Genomic DNA, 14,834 nt, shown 5'->3' on the forward strand with positions numbered 1-14,834 from the left:
AATGACGATGCTAGTAACATTACTGAGAGTGCACACAGTTTAGAGTGCCCAGCCTGGATGAACTCTGGTCCTCATGATAACCCTGTGAGCCGAGCACTATTATCATCCCCATTTTACAGTTGAGGGCATTGAGGGAAGTAGCTTTCCCACGGTCTCATGACTAGCAAGAGTGGAGCAAGGACTGGAACCTGGGTCTGTGTTCTTAACTGCTCCATGCACTGCTCCTCTGTGCATGTGTTTTGAACACCAGCAAAGCTATACAAAAATAATCTTTGAAAGAATTTGACATCAGATCCTTCAAAAAAGAGTCATCGAAAGAGTTGTCATTGAAGCTATGAGAATTGTGTGGGCTATCACACGGTAAGGTGAATATTGTTCATATTTTGAATTACAAATGGAGATGTGTCATGATCTTTTCCAATAGTAAAGTTTAAATCTGGCCCTGGTACTTATCCAAGAGGCGCATGTGCTGTGCAGTTTCCCTGCATATTTCATTAAAAAAAAAAAAAAAGATTTTTCAAGATCCATCCCACAGGACTTGGGGTCCTTGCAACATGGGTTGTGAAACACTGGACCAAACGAACTGTGTGTTCCCTTCCATGTTGATATTCTACAGTGGAGACAGGAGAGGAAGTAGGACCACGTTCTCCTCTTGCCTGGACAGCACCTACCGTGGAAGCCTGATCATGAACCAGTCCTGCCCTACTTCACGTTTGTGGGCGAGGAACGAAGTGGGGGGTGGTGTCAAAGAAGAGCAAAAGAGATTGTAGCAAAAGAGGTTTTAGCAAAAGGCCTGCCTCTGGCTGAACCCCCTGCTCTTCTCTTACAGATGAAAGACTGGGACAAACTCAACGTAATACCCCAGGTTCTTCGCTATCATGTGATCGCCTGCCATCAGCTGCTTCTGGAAAACCTGAAACTGACCCCAAATGCTACTTCCCTCCAAGGGGAGCCACTTGTCATCTCTGTCTCTCAGGTGAGAGAGGCCACCGGGAAGGTGCCTTTCTCTCTCTCTCTCTCTCTTCTTAGAATGATACCGGTGATAACAATGACAACACTAACCCTTGCTGAGTGATTACTATATGCAGGCACCATTCTAAGTAGTTGACATATTCCAACTTATTTCATCTGCAAAATAAAAGAAGCCCATGGTCTAGATATTATCATTATTGCCAATTTTCGAATAAGGAAACTGAGCCCAGAGAGGTTAAATAACTTGTCCAAGGTCACACAGTGAGTACATAGAAGGACTGAAATTGAAACTCAGGCAGGACAGCTCTGAGTGGTCAAAAGGCCTGCTCTTGGTAACATTGGTCGGAAACTGGGATGAGACGAAAGCTTTCTGTCAGTCATTTCACTATGCTGATCCTATCCCTCCCTGAACAAAGAAACCAATGGCAGCTGTAGAATTCATTGCAAAGGTAGTTATAGAACAAACATGAAAGAGAAGCCAATCTTGAACTGCTTGTTTACTTCATTTTTATGAATCACATTGAAATGACTGTGTTGATTGATTCCATAGTATTTGCTACTAATTCTCCATGTGCAAATGATATTTTTGCCACAGGTTTTTTTTTTTCTTTTTTAAATAATCGTTGCCACAGGTTTTTTTTTTCTTTTTTAAATATTCATAATAAAGAATCTGCTTGGGGCCAGCAGGTGGCGTGGTGGTTAAGGTGCTAAACTTTCACATGGCCAACTGCAGTTGACCTGACCTAACAGCTTCAAAATAATGCCAGGCACATGTGCATGTGTGTCCAAAATTCTGAGAGAAGAATGGAGAAGGGATTGCAGCATGGCCATCCCCTCTGGAGAGTGATTTCTCACTTTCCCTTTCTCTGTCTCTGTTTCTCTCTGGCAAGCATACGTGCCCTAAGACAAAAACCCTTTAAAAATAAAGAAAGAATGTGCTCAAGTAACTTTGGTCTTTACATTTTGCCACTGATGACTTAATATGTTGGTGAAGCATTCTGAAAAAAGAAATGTTGTGTTTATTTCTCTGTGTTTTTATTTATTTTTCTCTGTTTTGGCTGACTTCAGGATACAGTGTACATAAATAATAAGGCTAAAATTATATCCAGTGATATCATCAGTTCCAATGGAGTCATCCATATCATAGACAAATTGCTGTCCCCCAAGAACTTGCTTGTCACCCCCAAAGATGCCTCTGGAAAGATTGCGGTGGGTAAATTCACTGTCATACTCTCAGCATGAAATGACTGAACACATTATCATCTCGATTCTGATACTGAGGGATTCATCGGAAACATTCTAACTTTACTGCTTCAATCTCAAGCTCCCATTACAAATCTAGTAGACGTTATTCTAAGAAGTAAATAAATAAACATTTTAAATCAGCAAATGGATCTTGTAAGTTTTCCTTCAGCATCCACAGGGACAGGTGTTATTGCACAGGCTTGGAAGGTGGAGAAGATAGAGAGATAATCACTAAAACTAAACTAGAGTAAGACTTCCCAACTGATAGAAAAGACTGTTTTAACTTTTATTGCTATTTATTGCTGTTGGCCTATTAGTCAGAGGTTTTTTATTGCACACTACAGAATCTACTATACCTAGCTTAAGATATTAGGTACTTCACCCAACCTCTTAGAAGACCAGAGTCTGATTCAATTGCTACACAGTTGGGAACTAAGCAGCCCAGTAATACCTGCAAAGGGAGGACACTCACCTCATCTCAGGGCTTTTCTGCCACCTGTCTCCAGCCTCAAGACCAAGGACATGGAAGACTGGACAGCAGATGCCTTCACGTTAAGCTTGCCAGAAGGTCTGATCTCTCTGCTAGCCACCACTACCACATTATCTTATCTCCACCAGCAAGTCTAGCACAAGTACTCCTTCTTGGTGAACCTTATACTACAACATGAGGCTCTAGCTGCAAGGGAGTCTGGGAAAATGTAGTACTTGGCCTTCTAATCTCTACAATGTAGAAACGCAAGGACAAAACAGCTAGAATGGGTATTGATGTGCCAGTCTACCATACTTGCCGTGTTATTTTATCTTTATTTGGTCCTGCTGAGTTTTGTTAAGGTGCTTATGAACTAGATGAGGGAAGTTTTCATGCATGCTCTTATTTTTTTTGCAGCAAAATCTAATGACTGCGGCAATTAACCATGGCTACATCAAATTTAGCAACTTACTACAGGTAACAATTTAAGGGAAATGCTGACTTGGGATAACCTGACTGAAGAATTTTATTTTTGTTTTATCATTGTTGTATTTATTTATTTATTCACACCAGCCACTCTTGTGGAATCTGTGTGGAGATATCTTAATATTCTGGAAAGCAAACATTCTCTGCCACTCCATTCTCAAAATGCTGTATGTTGTACGAGCTATACAAGGGGACTGCAGAAAGTTTGTGGGAAAAAAATGGAATCAAAGAACAGGTTTATTTTGGTGTAAAAACTTCTGGAATTCATGCATAATTTGTTTCATAGTATGCATTTTCCATGAATGTTTTGAAGGCCTCCCTCAAGTAATGAACATGGGATGGGTTAGATATTGAATTATTTGAGGCTGGAGAGAGGAAAAGAAATTGGGATGTGTCAGGCCCTGTACAGGATACTATCATGTTTGGAACCCCCAACTCCACTACAGCAATGGGGGAAACTGAGGCAGAATCTATGCCTATGAGGCAGGTAGAAACTGGACATGACATCTTTCTGACTTTGAAGATTATTTCCACAAATTGAGTAGAAACTTCTTCAAATAAAAGGTGGCACAGGAGAATCAGGGAGAGCAGACCCAGGGTCCTTCTGAGGCTCCCCACCTTCTTGCCTACCCTGGGAAGTCCCTGAAGAGCTTTAAGCACCCTGAGATCTCCATAGCCTAGTATCAATCTTTGCATTAGACCAGCAATTCCCAAAATGGTCTGGGTGTCAGATTCTCTGGGGAGCCATTTACAAATGGGGATTTCGAGATATTTAAAATGAGAATCTGTAGGATATTATAGTAAAGTAATTTCTGCCCACTTATCTACCCCCAAAACTTTATAATTATCCCCACACTTGGGCATCAGTGTGTGGTTGAACATAGGCTTTTAGAGTGAGTTAGAAAACCTCTTTAGAGCTCAATAAAATGGGGATGATAAAGCCTACTGCATGGGGTTGTTGAAAAAAATTAAAAGAAAAAAATGTATGTCATGCACCAACTCATAGAAGACTGTCAGAATGATTTCTTCCCATTCATCTTTCCTTTTTTTGGATACATATGACCTAGAAATCTTAGAAATATACAGGAGTATCTCGATATTATACAGATTTTACTTTTCAAAATGAATCATGAGAGAAATGCCAATCTGGTCTTCTAGAAATTAAAATATTTGGGCAGGAACAGTATTAAAAACTGAGGTAATCATTAAAGTTTTTTTTTTTTTTTCTATTAGCAAAAGCCAAAAATTTGACTTTGAGATCTGCTTTCTAAGGAAATGTGGGTCAGAATGGCTAGAGTGTGGTGGGCCATGTTACCCTAGAACCAGCCGGGGTCCCAGTAAACCATAGGGTGAAACACAGAGGGGAATTCTCAGAGACACCCTCTGCCCACATGGCTGACACCATGAGGAGCTAACTTCCTGTGTTTCAGGACTCAGGCTTGCTGAGTGTCATCACCGATCCCATTCATACCCCAGTCACTGTCTTCTGGCCCACGGACCAAGCTCTCCAAGCCCTACCCCCTGAGCAACAGGATTTCCTGTTCAGTCAAGACAACAAAAACAAGCTGAAGGAGTATTTGAAGTTCCACGTAATCCGTGATTCCAAGGTATTTTGTTCCGAGGCAGAAGTGAGCACAGTCATGTACCAGGAATGGTAAAATCCAGCAGTGAGGCATGGCAGCCCAAGATTGTCTCCACAGCATGAAGGAGGCCTGGACATCCCCTGCCCTACTGTGTCCTCCTCTGTCTCGCCATGGGTGGTTCACCCCTGCAGTACATGCTTCTATCTGTCTCTCTTTCTTGGACCTGCCCTTTTTTGCTTGCCTATACCCAAGAGCTTCATTCCTCTCTTTATGTATCAGATTTTCTCTTTCTTCATTCATCTCCAAAATGGCTGCTCACAAAAGCTTCCAGTTTTTCCAGAGAGACTCTTTCTCTCCCAATTCCAAAATTTCTAAGGAAATGACTAGAAAATCTTGATGTAATCAGTTGTAGGGCCCTGTGCCAACTCACTATATCAGAGAAGCAAGACCATGTAGGAACAAGGCAGTCACTCTGAGTTCTCAACCAAGACGTGTTTTTCTCCATCACTGAGTTTACCTGGACCCAGGATGCCCAATGCCATAACCTCAGCTCATTCATAGCACCTGGATTAGTTTCCTAGGGCAGCTATGGCAAATTACCACAGACTGCATCTTAAGTAACAGAAATTTACTCTCTGTGGTGAACGGTTCTGGAGGAGATGAGATGTCTGAAAGCAAGGTGCCAGCAAGGTTGTTCTTTCCGAAAGTTCAGAGGGAGAATCTGTTCTGTGCTGCTCTCCTAACTTCTGGTGGTCACTGGAAATCCTTGATGTTTACTCCTTGGCTTATACATGCATCCCTCCAATCCCTGCCTCCATCACAACAGGACTGCTCCCTCCCTGTGTGTGACTGCATCTTCATGTGGCATTTTCCTTTCCTTTCTTTTTCTTTCTTTCTTTTTTCTTATTTGCCAGTGTGTGTACACTCACCAGACAGAGACAGAGAGGAGAGGGAGAAAACACCACCCAACAGGGCACGGTCACACCACAATCCCTTCTCTATTTTTCCATCTTGCCTGGATTTTTTTTTTTTAGGTTTTTGCCACAGGGCACATGTGCTTGCTGGAGAGAGACAGAGAGAGGGAAAGTGAGAAATCATCCCCTGGAGAAATGGCCACACTGCAATCCCTTCCCCTCCTTTCTCCTCTAAAAATTGTGGGCATGCATCTACACACGCCCAGCATGAGTTTCAAGCTACTGGCACTCAAGCTACTCAACTATTTGGGAGTCCAGCACCTTAACACCATGCTACCTACTGGCTCCTGTCTGGGTTTGTTTTAAGCCATCAGGACTAGAATTGCCACATTCTAACTAAATATATTCCAATGACTTTTTTCCAAATAAGGTTATATTCTGAGGTACTAGGGATCAGGACTTCAACATAACTTTTTGAGGGGCAAGTTTAACCCATAAAAGCACCCTAGATCAGTTCCCTGACTAGCCTACTCATCCTTCCTTTGATTTCATGCACCACGACACCATCTTCCATGGGCTCCCAGGAAAAGATAGAGGATAGAGGGTGATTAAAAGCAGTCCAGCTGCTGGGAACCAGCAGTTAGCGTAATGGCTATGTTGCTGGACTCCCACGTAGTCGACCGCGGTTCGCATCCCGGACCCGGTGGCTTGAAACTCACGCCTGGCGCGTGTGCATGCGTGCCCAAGATTCCGAGAGGAGAATGGAGGAGAAGGGATTGCGGCGTGACCATCCCCCCTGGGGGGTGATTTCTTGCTTTCTGTCTCTACGTCTCTCTGTCTGTCTGGCGAGCGCACATGCCCTATAGCGAAAACCTCTAAAAAAAAAAAAGCAGTCCAGCTGCTGAGACATTCCCTTCCAAAGGAATTCCCAACCTCCTAAAGATCCCATTATTGTTCTGCCTTCATTTTAAAGATGAAATTGTTAGAACTCATGGAAAAACTTGCATCTGAATTTGGTTGGTTGACAAAGCTCCCTCAGGTCCTTCTTCAGCCCATATGTGGGGTGTTAATGTGGCACCATCCCTCCTGTAGGTTCTAGCTGTGGATCTCCCCAGATCTGCTGCCTGGAAGACCCTGCAAGGTTCAGAGCTGAGTGTGAAATGTGGAGCTGGCAGTGACATCGTGAGTATCATCTCAAAGGGGAAGGAGCAGGGAGGAGAAACATATTCACAGCAAGCCATTCCCAACCACTGCCCCTTCAGGATGTGTGTTTGTTCCCCCTCCACTGACAGCAAGCTCATTTTCTCCCACTGCCTTCAGAGGTGTTTTCCCTGAGAGCACATAGCAGATATGAAAAATCTGATAAATCCTGGCCAGCCTAAGTCCTCATAGCAGGTGTCAGGAAGTGCCTTGTACTTGTGAAGGGCAGCTGCCAGTTTGTTTTTGTTGAGCATTTCTTTTCCTGTGTGAGAGAGTGAAGGGCAGCTGCCAGTTTGTTTTTGTTGAACATTTCTTTTCCTGTATGCGAGGCTCCCCGAAGCAGGAAAGTACACTGCATACCTTTCCCTTCTTCCTCAGTCCTACTGTGGCTCCCCTCCAGCCCTTTTTTGGCCATCAGAGCCAGCACTGGGCTATAGATCAGCCAACAGAGAGAAGGATAGCAATTGTCACCTTCCCTGGCTAGTTCTTGAATAGTTCTACCTTTGTCTAATTAGGTATGATGAATGGGCCTGAAGGAATTAGTTCAACTGCAGTGAAAAATGACAGTAGCTGACATGTATAAGGATTTAGAGGAAGCCAATCCAGTTAGTCTGACAGCTCAAAGGAGACCTCCTCTCTCTGCTCTGCAACAATTTCATACAACATACTGTTTATGACCAGAATCCCTTTGGTATTTTAATTAGAATTACATCAAATGTATTTTTTTTCTTTATTCATGATAAAGCCTCTACCCATGCACAGAAGAGAGAAAGAACACCCTGCGCAGGGTCTGGTCATGCCACAGTCCCCTTCCTCCAGTCTCCCAGCCCATCAGGCCTTGGGCATGCCTGACATATTTCAGGCTGACTAGGCTAGGCATTCCAACTGTCGTTGCTCTGTGGGATCTGGCTTTTCTCGTACGTTCCTGCTACACCATGAAGCCAGCCCCAAAACTATAAGTGAATCTGAAGATTCAGCTTCTGGAAGATCATCCATGGACTTATACTCGAAAATCAGCTATACTATCACCATAGACCAAATTGGACAACTATCACAGAGAAGGATAGTAAGAATGCCCACTGGTTACCTTGTGTGCTAATATAGCTTTCAGAGCACTTTATATTTTTTATTTGATGTGCATCAGAACCCTGTGTATTCACTCTTTTTACCTGGTGAAAACAATTGAACCTCAGAGTTCAATGACTTGCCCATGGCCACACATTATATATGTGGACATGCAAGGCTTCGAAGATGATTTTCTGGAGTTCTTTCCACTGAATCATACTGTCACCGTCCCATCAATAGATGCTGAGACGTACCTTTTTTCTTCTCATGAATTTTCTGTAAGTATTTTTACATCTTGGCGGATAAAGAAGTAGGCATACCAGAAGTGTGATTTACTGTGAGGGAAGTTAGAGCCTGGAGGAGCCGAACATAGCCATACAATGAAATTTAAGCCTCTGTGTGGGGGAGGCATCTGTCATGATTGGTCACGTTACATCAGCCAAAGAAATCACTTGACCCAAACCTAGAGCAGTGTAGAGACATGTAGTCCACCTCCTGGCAGGCATGTCAAGGCCAGGCACACTTGACAGGGCACACAGATACCGCTGTCATAGGCAAGGACATGGATACCTGTGAACTCTATGTTACCATGTTTCCAAAGCCACAGCCAAGTCCCACTGTTTCTGATTCAATTTCAAGACCCTTCCAATGTGGCTACACCCTATCAACTCAACATAGTTACCGCCACTGTACCACAGCGCTCTCTCCTGTTCATTGCTCATGTTGATTTCTTTACCTGGGATAATTTTCCTCTTTTTATCCCATCTTACCTTCATTTAGTTCACTTAGCCTTTTTTAGACTGCTTGCTTAGTTTCACTGGAACCTGTGGCTCTGGCAGTGGAATATGGGAAAAGGTGATGTTGCCAACTCCAAGTCAAGTCATAACATGTCTTAAAATATCCCATGTTAAAAATGGCAATGTCATTCTCTCACACATTATCCCTGAGTACCCATATTTCTGAGTACCTCTGGGGTAAATGTAGCCAGTAAAAGCAGCCGCACGCCATCAAGCTGAGGAAGGGGAAATGCACATGTACACAAATACACACACACAGCTCTAAAGCTAAGAGAAGATGATATAATCCCAAAAATGATGTACGTGCCTGAAAAACACAGAAAAGAGAGTTAAAAGAACAAAGAAAAGAATGGGAAAATAGATATATCATAGACTAAGACCCAGATATTAGGTTGTTGGGAAAGTCATGACACATTTTTGCCTAGAAAAACACGGCATGATTTTTCAGACTGCCCAATGTTAATAATGAAAATGAATTGAGTTGGGTAGAAAAAGAAATGCAAAAATCAAGATCCAATTACAGTCATATGCTTCATAAAGACATGTTAGTCAAGGATGAACCATGTATACAGCCATCGTCCTGTAGTAAGTATGTGGGCCGTACCATTCTTGCTCTGTGTAAGTGCACTTTGCAGTGTTTGAATAATGACAAAATTGCCTAACAACAAATTTTTCAGAATATATCCCCATCATGAAGGAACACATGAATGTCTGTGCTGTTTACGTGGCAGTACGTGCTATTTACATGGCCGTGTATGTTTACATGAAGTGAGTTTTAAGCACAGTCACAGGTTGAAAATTAAAGGATTAAAAAAGTGGTAAGCCAGGGAACCAGCAGTTAAAGTAATGGCTGTGTCGCTGGACTCCCACGTAGTCGACTGCGGTTCGCATCCCGGACCCGGTGGCTTGAAACTCACGCCTGGCGCGTGTGCATGCGTGCCCAAGATTCCGAGAGGAGAATGGAGGAGAAGGGATTGCGGCGTGACCATCCCCCCTGGGGGGTGATTTCTTGCTTTCTGTCTCTACGTCTCTCTGTCTGTCTGGCGAGCGCACATGCCCTATAGCGAAAACCTCTAAAAAAAAAAAAGCAGTCCAGCTGCTGAGACATTCCCTTCCAAAGGAATTCCCAACCTCCTAAAGATCCCATTATTGTTCTGCCTTCATTTTAAAGATGAAATTGTTAGAACTCATGGAAAAACTTGCATCTGAATTTGGTTGGTTGACAAAGCTCCCTCAGGTCCTTCTTCAGCCCATATGTGGGGTGTTAATGTGGCACCATCCCTCCTGTAGGTTCTAGCTGTGGATCTCCCCAGATCTGCTGCCTGGAAGACCCTGCAAGGTTCAGAGCTGAGTGTGAAATGTGGAGCTGGCAGTGACATCGTGAGTATCATCTCAAAGGGGAAGGAGCAGGGAGGAGAAACATATTCACAGCAAGCCATTCCCAACCACTGCCCCTTCAGGATGTGTGTTTGTTCCCCCTCCACTGACAGCAAGCTCATTTTCTCCCACTGCCTTCAGAGGTGTTTTCCCTGAGAGCACATAGCAGATATGAAAAATCTGATAAATCCTGGCCAGCCTAAGTCCTCATAGCAGGTGTCAGGAAGTGCCTTGTACTTGTGAAGGGCAGCTGCCAGTTTGTTTTTGTTGAGCATTTCTTTTCCTGTGTGAGAGACTCCCCGAAGCAGGAAAGTACACTGCATACCTTTCCCTTCTTCCTCAGTCCTACTGTGGCTCCCCTCCAGCCCTTTTTTGGCCATCAGAGCCAGCACTGGGCTATAGATCAGCCAACAGAGAGAAGGATAGCAATTGTCACCTTCCCTGGCTAGTTCTTGAATAGTTCTACCTTTGTCTAATTAGGTATGATGAATGGGCCTGAAGGAATTAGTTCAACTGCAGTGAAAAATGACAGTAGCTGACATGTATAAGGATTTAGAGGTAGCCAATCCAGTTAGTCTGTCAGCTCAAAGGAGACTTCCTCTCTCTGCTCTGCAACAATTTCATACAACATACTGTTTATGACCAGAATCCCTTTGGTATTTTAATTAGAATTACATCAAATGTATTTTTTTTCTTTATTCATGATAAAGCCTCTACCCATGCACAGAAGAGAGAAAGAACACCCTGCGCAGGGTCTGGTCATGCCACAGTCCCCTTCCTCCAGTCTCCCAGCCCATCAGGCCTTGGGCATGCCTGACATATTTCAGGCTGACTAGGCTAGGCATTCCAACTGTCGTTGCTCTGTGGGATCTGGCTTTTCTCGTACGTTCCTGCTACACCATGAAGCCAGCCCCAAAACTATAAGTGAATCTGAAGATTCAGCTTCTGGAAGATCATCCATGGACTTATACTCGAAAATCAGCTATACTATCACCATAGACCAAATTGGACAACTATCACAGAGAAGGATAGTAAGAATGCCCACTGGTTACCTTGTGTGCTAATATAGCTTTCAGAGCACTTTATATTTTTTATTTGATGTGCATCAGAACCCTGTGCATTCACTCTTTTTACCTGGTGAAAACAATTGAACCTCAGAGTTCAATGACTTGCCCATGGCCACACATTATATATGTGGACATGCAAGGCTTCGAAGATGATTTTCTGGAGTTCTTTCCACTGAATCATACTGTCACCGTCCCATCAATAGATGCTGAGACGTACCTTTTTTCTTCTCATGAATTTTCTGTAAGTATTTTTACATCTTGGCAAAAGAATATATCCAGCCACTTTCAATGGAATGACTATGAGGAAGAAACTCTACCATTGTTGCAAGCATTAAATGAAATCACGTCTCTAAAGCCCATTCAGATAAGGCTTGGTATGTGTGAAAAATGGGTTATAATTATCATAAAATTAGTCTATCACTTGCATATCCTGAAAGGAAAGTTGAACCAGGCACTCTGCTAGGTGAATAAGAAAATTCAATTATTGCACATAAAGGAGCCACATCAACAGTTTCTCCTATGCCAGCACAAGGCTCTGCCTGCCCTACCTGTCAGCCTGCTGCCACTGGGCCTACTGTGGTAGAAGCTGTGTCACAGCAGGCCAAGAAGGCAGCCTCCAAGGCTGACTACCTGGGTGTGAACACCTGTACACCACTCACTGGCTGTGTGCCCTTGGGCAGGTTATGTGACCTCATATGGCCTGTTTCCTCATCTGTAAATGGGTACTAGTAAAAGTAGCTGCATCCTAGAATTTTTGGAAAGATTAAGATCATTTGCACAAGTAAAGCATTTATAACAGTATACATGCCAAGTGTTTGAGATACATAGATAGCTATTGCAAAAAGTTTGTGGAAAATGGCATTGAAGTATGAGATTATTATAACCAAAAAAAAATGTAAGTCTATGCATAGTTTTTTCATAATAGCATTATCCATTAACTTTTTGAAAATCCCTTGTGTATGGATGTTGGTTTGGTTTTGTTTTTGTCTTTGTTTTGTCAATTCTTCTTGAGTCCTGCAGGTGCTGGCCTCATATATGGCCTGGAAAGGGGGAAATCTGAGAGAGTCATTGTTTGTTGTTCCTTCTCTTTCTCTCAGGGCGAACTCTTTCTCAATGGGCAAACATGCAGAATTGTGCAGAGGGGGCTCTTGTTTGACCTGGGCGTGGCCTACGGCATCAACTGTCTGCTGATTGATCCCACCCTGGGGGGCCACTGTGACACATTTACTACTTTCGATGTCTCGGTTAGTCCTAAAAATAACAGTGGAGTAAGAATACCTTGGACCAAAGAACAGCCCTCATGATCCAACATGGGCTCTTGTGACGTTACTCAGAGCTAGTCCTCTGCAAGACTGGGACCCAAGAGATCTGAGGGTCAAATAATGGAGCTCTTCAGATTCAGAATCAACAAGCATCTATCTACTTAGCTCTCCATGGCCTTCTGGAATATTCTTGTTTATCCTCCCACCCACCCTTTCATTCATTTCCTTATCACTGAGGCTAACAGTTCTTGTATACCAACCGTATGCCAGTTATTCAGCCATTCATTTAAATGCCTCCATCTATTTGGTCATTCACTCACTCATTCAACAAACATTTGTTGAGCTTTTACCGGAATAAACCATATGAACTTGCCATACATGGCAGTTTGGAGCCTATGAGAATAGGCAATTTCATGTGGTCAGACTAATTTTATATGCCATCCACACCTGTTATTTACCCATTCATTTATCTGACATTGACTGAACTTTTATCCTGGATCCTACACTTCGCTAGGTGTTTTCACAGTTCACACTCATTCACCCACCCAGTACCACTTATAGAGCTGGCCAATTTGCTCAATGCTCATCTCGCCCCCCACAATAACCCAATCATGGAAGTAGTTCTCTTCAACTCTATTATATAGATTTGGAAATTGAGTCTCAAAGAAGTGAAGTGACTTTACATGGTGAAGTTTGTCACCAGTTGATATCAGTACCTGGCATCTCATAGACATTTAATAAATATTGCACACTTTTAGGATACCAGTTAGCCAAAGTAGGAGATAAAACCAATTGTCCATTTTACTAACGAGGTTATGACCTTCTTAATTTACAAAGTATATTCACACAGTTTTTCAGTTAGTCTTTTTTTTTTTTTTCCTCCTATAGAATGCGTGTGCTCACAGGAGACAGTGAGAGGAAAAGTGAGAAATCACCCCCCAGGAGGGATGGCCACCACAATTCCTCCTCCTCCATTTTCTTCCTGGGATTTTGGGCATGCACACACACATGCCCAGTGAGATTTTCAAGCATCTAGTCTGGGACTCAAACCGCAGTCTTCCATGTGGGAGTCCAGTTCCTTTACCATGCCTGCTGGCCCCTTCACTTAGTCATTTTTCCTCGTGACCTTTCTCCCCTGGAAATCAAATAGCAGCAAGATTTTACAGCACCTCTATTTATGGATGATAAAACTAAGGATCAGGTCCAACAGATGGCATGATGGTTAAGGCACTGGATTCCCCCATGACCAATTGTGGTTCGAGTCCTGGATCTGGCAGCTTGAAAATCACGCCAGGCTCGTGTGCATATGCCCAAAATCCTTCGTTAGCCAAAGTAGGAGATAAAACCAATAGTCCATTTTACTAAAAGGGTAAATAGGAGAGAAGAATAGAGAAGAAGGGATAGCGGTGTGACTATCCCCAGGGGGGAGGGGATGTTTCTCACTTTCTTTCTCTGTCCAGCTAGTGCATGCGCCCTATGGCAAAAAAAAACAAACACCAACAACAACAACAAAAAAAACGTTAAGACCAATGACTGTAAGTGACTGACCAAAAGTATCAGAGCTACCTTAAAACAGAACTGACAGTCCAGCCACGGTTCTCCCGGGTGCTACCATATTCCTTTCTGACACTGCCTGGCCCAGTGCCATATGACTGAGTCTTTTCCTTTCAAAAACCTGAACCAAAGAATAGTGTTCCCAGACAGACCTTCAGAATTCTCCATGGCAAAGTGATTTGTTTTTATATTTTTGATCATAGCCAGGATCTTGATCAAGACTACATTCTTAATCAGCCCAGGTAGATATTTACCAAGGACACTTCTTTGTGCTCTTCAGTACTCTCGATTTTTAAAAATCTCTTTTCTTGCATACTAGGGGGATTGTGGGAGCTGCTTCTACACCCCCAGCTGCCCCAAGTGGAGTAAACCAAAGGTAATTATAAACGCAGTGATTCCATTTGGAGAACCATGGTGTGTTTCACTCTCAGACCTCAATCTTCTGACATGTCAGTGTGGGTGGGGGGCGGTGTGTGCATGCGTGTGTGGATGGGTGGGTGTGTCTGTGGGTGAATTGTATATGCATACTTTATGTGATTCTTTCATGAACAAAGCCACTGAGGTGAGATGGACATTCTCAGACCAAGCAACCTATCAACCTACTGCCCATCACCTAGAAACTATCTAGAAAAGTCGTGGAATTTTGCTCCAGGAGGAACTTGAGTTATCAAAAAAATAGCTATACTTTGTCGGTTGCTGTCTATATTCTAGGCTATCTCCTGGGTCCTTTACATAGCCATTATTCTGCCTCCTTAAAACACTGTCAGGAAGCTTATTACCTCCACTTTACTTATGAGAAAATGAGCCTCAGAGAGGGTAAGCAATTAGCCCAGGGCACACAGC

General features: G+C 43.2%; 1 protein-coding gene across 1 annotated transcript in view; it reads left to right on the plus strand.

The window, feature by feature from the left end:
• STAB2 (stabilin 2) overlaps window positions 1-14,834 on the plus strand; it is a 176,862-nt gene that overhangs the window by 135,484 nt on the left and 26,544 nt on the right. The window contains exons 48-54 of the mRNA XM_006141408.3: window positions 830-976; window positions 2,041-2,181; window positions 3,104-3,163; window positions 4,603-4,779; window positions 6,762-6,851; window positions 12,273-12,419; window positions 14,311-14,367. Of these exons, the coding sequence (XP_006141470.1) occupies window positions 830-976; window positions 2,041-2,181; window positions 3,104-3,163; window positions 4,603-4,779; window positions 6,762-6,851; window positions 12,273-12,419; window positions 14,311-14,367 (819 nt within the window). The remainder of the gene's footprint in view (window positions 1-829; window positions 977-2,040; window positions 2,182-3,103; window positions 3,164-4,602; window positions 4,780-6,761; window positions 6,852-12,272; window positions 12,420-14,310; window positions 14,368-14,834) is intronic.

Source organism: Tupaia chinensis, unplaced genomic scaffold, assembly GCF_000334495.1.
Source record: "Tupaia chinensis unplaced genomic scaffold, TupChi_1.0 Scaffold000054_1, whole genome shotgun sequence".
In the NCBI taxonomy this organism is placed as follows: Eukaryota; Metazoa; Chordata; class Mammalia; order Scandentia; family Tupaiidae; genus Tupaia; species Tupaia belangeri.